Consider the following 8,158-nt stretch of genomic DNA (forward strand, 5'->3'; position numbering starts at 1 on the left):
GAGTTACACAGTCACTGTCATTATGTGGGAGAGACCACATAATTTTTTTTTCTTTAGGAGGAACATCTCAACTTTGGGGAAAAGAATGCTCTTAAACCCATTTGGAGCATCAGTTATGATGTGGTTTCAAGCCATGCTGTCTTGCAGATGTTGGTCACCATTGTTAACTAAAGCAGCAAGACTGTTTCTCTCAGTTCTGCTTCTTAATTTTGTTGAAATAATTTTAATGGAATACTTTACACCGTAAAAACTATTGTAAAATTTTAGGTAATGCCAGCTGTGTGAAATATACTTGGCAACCCATAGACTGCTGTAGCTGAAATTTCAGGATGCTTTCATTCACAAGTTTGAAACATTGTATTGTTTCATTATAGTCTCAAACTGCACATGGAGGGTTAGGTTGGACATTAGGGAGAAATTTCTCCAGAGGAAGGGTAATTAGACATTGGAATGAGCTCCCCATGGAGGTTGTGGAGTAACCATCCCTTGAGGTGTTTAAGGAAAGACTGGATGTGGCACTCAGCGCCACGGTCTGGTTGACATGGAGGTGTTGGGCCACAGGTTGGACTTGATGATCCCGGAAGTCTTTTCCAACCTAATTGATTATGTGATTCTGAGATTGCTTGTTCCTATGAAAATACTGTTGTTTCAGTCAAGTAGGAGGGAGGTTAAAATATTTAAATTCTTAGACTATTTTAAACAACCATATTTTACTTCTTATCTGACTCTTGATCTGGTTTACATAAGAGCAAAACAATTTGACAATCACTCCAACAGGTGAAGAGCAACACCTGAAATCTTATCAACCAATTAGGGAAGGTGAGCTGGTAAAAATACTTATTTTTACTGAAGAAACATGAAATATAGTTGACTCCTGAAGTCTGCAATATTTGCAAAGGAGGGAGCTTGAGTGATCATTTGCTCATTCAGAATTGAAAATTATTTTCTGAGACTTGCCTAAATGGATGAACTGCTAGGATTTCCTGAAAGGAGTCTTCTCTAGTGTCTTAAAGGATGTTTCTGAGCTGCATGTAATTCCGTAATATAGCAGCTAAGGATTTAAGGGATTAAGATTTATAACAACCAATCTTTTAAATGAAACAGGAGGAGGAGGGATTTTAGCTGCTTACATTTCTGTGCATCTCAGAACTACCATCCTTGGCTTTTTAAGGGAACCCCAGGCTTTACATTCAGAGGTAGCCACATCAGCCAACAATTGTGTGAGCAATTATTGATGTAATTGGGCCTACTTTGCAAATCATGGAAAGTACTTTCTGGTTTAGCAAGACCTGGATCTGCAGGTTTTTGAAGAGTCTGTGATCTCTTGCATATTTGCTGAGTCCCAGGCATCTGGGACTCTGCGGATGTGGGACTGGCTGGGTTTGGGCCAGACCAGGCATGGCTCCTTCCATCAAAAAGACTACATTTCTCCACATTATCCTTTTCATTTTGGTTGGTTTGGGCTTTTTTTGGTGACTTGCCTGGGTGCAGTTAGAATTTGTTTGTGCTAGGTTTTGGAGCTGCTAACGTACTGTTTTGTCCTGTGAGGCTGTGTTTCTAACCCCCTGTGTTTTCCTCCTGGTAGCCCACAGAATCTGAACCAGAGGACAGACATGTTCTATCTGCAGCCAGAGTGCTCCGTGTCGGCGGAGAGCCCCATCTGGTACACTGCCACTTCACTGGACCGCAACACTTTGGAAAATATGCTCGTACGGGTTCTTTTAGTAAAAGATATTTATGATAAAGACAATTATGAACTGGATGAAGACATAGATTAAAACAAACTTCCAAAAACTGTCAAGACAACAAACAGCATTAAATATAGTCATGCTGCTAGACCTTTACTATGGAAAACATTTCAAGTTTACCCTTTGTTTTATGAGTTTTGTAGCAGTGTGTACCCTCACCCGGGTATTACCATGTAAATAGTTTGTGAGTGAAAGTCTCCATTATTCTGCGTAGTGGTTTTAGGATGCATAACAAACACATTTCAGATTCTTTTTTTATTATTTATTTGATTAGGTATGTTTGTAACTTTTTACATTGCAAAATATGAATGAGAATGTGCCATGTGTAATTTTTTCCCCTTGTAGTAAGATACATCCATGTTGCACAACTCTGCTGTTGGAAGCTCCCTTGGAGGAGGCTCTTTTAATGGCTTCTTAAACCAGATGGTTGTGTATGGGTAGCACTACTAAAGTTTAGAACTTGCTGTGTCTTTCAGAATTTTTAAATGAATTGTAAACTAATAGGTTTTTTACTTTTTAGTTACTGAAGCCTTATAAGGTTATGTAGAGAGATTCCATCTTATGTACCAAAAATAGACAAAAGAGAATGCTGTCAATATTGGTGTACTGTAATGTGAATCTATTCTGGTGAAAACACTTTTTTGTTGCCCTTATTAAAACCTTAGTGTCCTTTCATTATTTGTGACTCTCTCTCAATTGCCCCTACAAATAAAATATATATGTAAAAATAAGTGAATATAAGCTTAGAGCATGTGGTCATCAAGACACGTATTTTGTAAAAAGGAAAATTAAAACCAAAAGTCCCTTAAAAAAAAAGAAAAAGGAAAAAAAAAGAGATGTCTGATGACAATGCTGTATTATCCTTTTTTCATCTTTACTTTTCCAATCATAAATGCCAGTACCTCATATTAATGTAAATTTGTCCTTTGTAGCCTTATAGAAAGGGGTTATATGCCACATTACATGGAGTAATATGGTATGCTAAATTTTTAGCTTGTTTGTCCTTGCATTGCTGTATTTAAATACAGTCAATACTTGACTATGGATGGAAAGATTCTTTTAACTAATGCCTCCATTCAAAAGCCATATGAGATGTGAAGTTGCAACAAGTTGAAAAATAATTTTTCTTGAAGAAAATCCTTTCATTTGCTCTCTGTCCTTTCCTTGTTCTCACTTTACTTAAGTAGTCTGATTTCCAGATACATGTTTAACTGCTTAAGTTTTGTTACTTGCTCTTATTTAACTAATACAAACAATATGGTGGTTCAAGCAATGGTTTTGCTGTTGTACTGAAAAAAATGTAGTAGAGTATTCTACTATAAAGAACTCATAAGCTTAAGTCTCTCCTAAATGGCATTAATTATCTGTTGAGAGGAATCATCTACTAAAGGAGAAACTTTCTATGTATATATATTACCACCTGAGGATTTATTTCTTGCAAGGGCTGCATGGCTTTTTCATTTTCCTTAGCTTAAAATAATGCACATAAGGATGCATCTTTCTATATAGATAAATAAAGCTTCAGTTGCTTTGTTTTGTTAAACAAGTTTATTTAAATTTCTGCTATTCTGTGTGTCTGTGAGTATGTATTCATTTTAGATATACCACTATTTCAAATGGAGATGGAAATGTACACACTTAATTTTTCATTTCTTTCTGGTGGCATTACCCTTCCTGTGAAATCAAGAAATAGAACACAGCACCAGTGAGTAGATCACCAACAGCTTCAATGCACTTTTCCCTTTGTGAGTGAATACTTAAGAACTTAGTTCATTAACCCTTGTTTTTTTCAAACAGCAGCCACAGAATGCTCATGATACATAAAAGGGATGAAATCAGGCACTGTACTCATTGTTTTGTTCTGGTATCTCCAGCTTTTTTAACACCTGACTTGACCATAACTTAAATTTACATATGGAAATCATTACTAATTACCTGTCTTAAATGAAATTTGAAATATTTCATTTGAACATAACTTTTAAGTGTTTTGATAAACAGCAGTAAGGATCACTTGCAGCCCCTTCTCTATAGTTCAGATTTGGGGGACTTCAGCAGAGGTTTCAATTGCTTCCTGATTATAACTGTGTTTAATGACAAACACACTTTTGTAAAACTGCAAACCTTTAACATGAAGCTGAAAGTTAAGTATATGTGTTGAGTGTTTTGTCTTCAGCAAGAGTTTTAAATTCTTGTTCTCAAAATCAGATTACAGCTATTTCTTAAATAGTAAGGTCAGTCTTTAGTATGGCACGTTGAACAATCTTTAGGCATTTTCAGCACCAGGAGGAAATAATCAGTGCATCTTAAATTTTATCAGAAGCCACATTATTGTTGTAAATTCCTTCCATTTTCTACCCAAGATTCATCTGCCATCAGTAAAAATGTCCAAGTTGGGTTTTGAAATAGACATTTTTACATATAGATCCATGTTGGAAATGTAAAGATGGTTGTTAAGAAAATAACTTTTATTCCAGAAGATGGAGCTATTCTATCATCAGCAATAATGTTTTTTGAGTTCATGTGTTCAGATTGAACGTTGTAAACTGCAGAGATATTGCAGTCAAGTCTGCATCATGGTTCGATGTATGCATTTTATTCCTAAATTTGAATGGTCATGAGAAATGCAATAAAATACCTTAGTTCTGAAAAAATAAAGATATGCAATCTTATAGTAATTAGGAGTTCAGGGCAAATCCTTTTTTTTTTCCTTTGGCAGAACTGTCAGCAGATGTAGTAGAATAAGGTTGATGTCAAGGAATTATATGCTGTGCAGGACAAAATGTGATATTCTGTTCTACACAGGCACTGCACGCAGCTTTCAGGTGGTGATGTGTCTAAGAAAACTGCCCTCACTTTCCTCCTTAAGAGGGTGTGAAGTGGCACCCTGGCTATTGAGGGCATCCCTCTGAGCTCTGGCAGAGATTACCTGAGAAGTGCAGTGTGGGGACTACACCCCTCTGTCCACACACAGCCCTGCACTGCAGTCCTGGCAGGGTTTCCTTAACTTCTCCAGTCGTGCCATCTTTTAACAGCTCTGCATCTCCTTGCTGTCAGATGAAATTTTGAATAACTCCCAGGTGAAGTAGTGGCCTTAAGACACTGAGAAGGTTAGACAGCAGCAGTAAGAAAATTACATAGAAAATATAGTTCAGTGTGAGAAACAGTGAAAAATTCCTGGAATTTTCATGAAATAAATTTACTTTGTTAGTATTCTTTTTTATCTGTGACTGTGTTCAGTCAATGAGAATCATGCAGCTTTTTGTAATTAGGGAACTAAGTATAAATTACAAGTTGATTTTTATTGAACAAAAGGTTGTGGTTGGGAAATAATTTCAGTGTGTACAATATTAATTACCTTTAAAGTAGTCGCAGTGGATCTCTACAGTGCAGCAAAATTTATTTTCTTAGTATCTGTGACTCTGTCCCATGAGAGGCTCTGTAAATAAGTGGGGAAAACGGGAGAGGTGGTCCATAAACCTTGAAGTCCCACAGGAAGGTGGTGTGTGAGATGGAAGAAAAAAAGGCATGAGTAGTGGTAGGAAAACCTATCCCATACTCATTTTTGCTGATGTTTTTTATTAGATAGGAGGGGCTTTTTCTGTTCCACTTTCCCATTTTGTCTGTTACGGATAGGAACGGCATTTAAATATTTTAATTTCCACTTTTAAACATCTCTTTAGTTATTTGCACTCTTCACTCTTCAGTTCATTGCGCTCATGTTGTGCATTATATAATACACGTTAGTGCAGGAGTGAGTATGTGACAGAGTAAATGAAGTGGGAGTTCAAATTACTGAGATGTAAGAGGGTGTTTGGCCATCATAGGTGAAATGAGTCTCTGGATTATAATGCCAAAGGTTAATGATGTTTTGGAAGCATTGAATTTGAAGTGTTGAACCCCAAAAGCTTCAGCACATGAGCCACAGTGCTTGGGACCAGCACGTGATGGGGCCTGTGCTTTGAAACTCAGGCTGGTGTTCATATCTGTGACATGGGGAAACAGGACAGAAAAGGGTGACCGTGTCCGCCTCGAACAACTACCAGAGTTTAAAAGTTGCAGGTTTAAGATCTACTTTTTGATGAGGCCTTCTGAGCTTCTGACACCTGTTACAACTTCCTGCATAGCCTAGCTCAAAACTTTTAGGCCAGCAATTGCTGCATGCATGGTGGATGTGGAAAAGAGGTATGTATTTAAAAGGGTTTAGTCTGGCGAGTTTTATTTTCAGGAAATTGGTGTATTGGTGTTTCCAAATAAATACATCTGGAAAATTGTTTCCTCACCCAAGACCTGGTTATCTTTATGGAATAAAGCTACTGACACAGCAGTCATGCATGACACATTTGCAAATGCATAATTTGAGTAGGGAATGATGCAGGTAACTGTATTATGTCCCAGGTATGGTGAGGTATTGCAGCACTTCTACTGATTGTTTCACGACATGTTTTTCTATCTGCACTGTGCTTCCCCCACCACCCCCCCCCCCCTTCCTTTATTTGTGGTTGGTTTGGTTTGGTTTGGTTTTGCTTGATGTGTGAAATGAAAGAAGAAAATCTCTGAAGATAACAGAGTTCTTGGAAAAATCCTTCAAGGACACCATCAGCCATTTCCTCTGTTGCTGGCAGGAGGATGTGAGAGGTGGCTACTGGCAAGGAGCCATAGAGTAGCCCTCTTGTTTGTCATAGCTAGGAAAAGTTATGGCATGAGTGCCCAGTTTCTGCTGATCCTGTCATGAAGCATGATTTTTCCTGGGCAAACCAGTATCAGTGCCAGTCTTGGAAACACTTCTGAGCAGAGCAATTTTTGCAGATACTCGTAAAAAGCAAATAGAGAAAGAAAATTAGAAGATCAAGCTCAACTTTGATTTCTTACTCAACTACTTTTTCAAATCCCAGCAATGTGAGTATGAATGAGGTGTGAACATGATCTGAGTTCTGCTTTCTCTGAAATTGGCATTTTCTGGAGAGGTGGCAGTGGCACTTGGTGAGGGCCATTTCTGGCTGCCACCTTGCCTTGGAGCAGGGGACAATGTCAAGGCAGCAGCAAAGCTGCTGTTTACCTTCCTGATGTGAGAGTTGAAAGCTTCCTAGAATTGTTCCCCAGGTTTAAATCTTTACTTGGCCCAAATTACTGGGAGTTTGACAGAAGTACAGATACTGAAAACGTGTCCTTCTGTCACTGGGTGCCTACAACTGTGCAGGAGGTGAAAGCTTTGGAAAGCAAAGCCCATGAATGCCAAGCAGGACAGGCAGTAAGTTGGACTTCAGAGGTCTGGAAAGAGCAAAACCTAGCATTAAACCAGCTGCTTCTTTGAGTTATGCCTGTTCCTGGGTTTCAGTTTGTATATTAAAAAAAAAAAAAAAAAAGAAAATTAAATTTTGTTTTGGTGGCTAGGTCTTTCCCCAAGCAGGAGCAGGTTGCTTTGGTTTCTCTCAGAAGAACTCCTCAAGGATGGGTCTTCTGCCCAGTACAAGGAGAGTTGGGGTTATTAGCATCTTCTTTCTTTCTTTCTTCATGTATTTGTTGATTTATTTATTGAAATAATTGTTCCTGGTTCACAGTTACAGAAGAGGGAAGTGTTCAAAGCATTAGAGGGTTGCGTCACGTACCGATATGCTTAAATACTTGTAAGTACCTACTCTAATTTGTTTTTATACTAAAATTCTGGTTCATAAAACATGAAACCTCTTTGTCCTTTTGGGCATAGGAATAGGAGCATTCTTGTCATCTGTGTAATTTAAACTGCTGACATTTCATTTGTGCCAAAACACTGAAAATTCTTTACCAGTTTAAAATATGAACAAATATTTTATTTCTTAGTATGTTAGCTGAGTAAGTCATGAAGATTGCTTCCAGTCATGAAGGCTATTTCTGCTTTCAGCATGCATATAGGTAATATGTATAGTATTTGCATTTCTAGTCTTCAATTAGCATTTTTTAAAATACCCTACTTGGAAGTGAAGAGAGAGCTTTTCAGCTCAGGATATAGCTTTGTCACTGAGACAAAGGAAGGGGCTCACCATCATTGCAAAATCATCAGCCTCAGTACCTCTGGAAAAAAAATAATTCCAAAAATCTTCCCTCCTCATTATATCTTAAAATATTTTCTGCTTGTCTTTTCTCCAGCTCCATATGTGACATCCACATTAGTATGTAACAACTCTATTGTGGTAATAGAAAGAATAAATACAGCAAGATTTATAATCTGATTTCTGTTAACTTAAGAAATAAAGCTTTTTTGGTTTCTTTTTTTTCCCTTTGGTGAATTCTGGTTGGGTATCAGGGATTAAAGGTGAAGGTTGTGAAGCATAGTAAATAAGAAAAGACAAGTTTGAAAGAGAACAGGAGGAAGAGCAGTCCTTGGCCCTAATGTCAGCTGACAACTGAAAAGGCTTTTGAATTCCCTACCAGTG

General features: G+C 37.7%; 1 protein-coding gene across 1 annotated transcript in view; it reads left to right on the forward strand.

Annotated features, from left to right (window-relative positions):
- The window catches only part of ZMYM2 (zinc finger MYM-type containing 2), an 87,901-nt gene extending 84,587 nt beyond the window's left edge, over window positions 1–3,314 (forward strand). The window contains exon 24 of the mRNA XM_053969748.1: window positions 1,586–3,314. Within this exon, the coding sequence (XP_053825723.1) occupies window positions 1,586–1,778 (193 nt within the window). The 3' untranslated portion in view covers window positions 1,779–3,314. The remainder of the gene's footprint in view (window positions 1–1,585) is intronic.
- Window positions 3,315–8,158: the final 4,844 nt, after the last annotated feature.

This window comes from Vidua macroura, chromosome 2 (assembly GCF_024509145.1).
Source record: "Vidua macroura isolate BioBank_ID:100142 chromosome 2, ASM2450914v1, whole genome shotgun sequence".
Classification (NCBI taxonomy): Eukaryota; Metazoa; Chordata; class Aves; order Passeriformes; family Viduidae; genus Vidua; species Vidua macroura.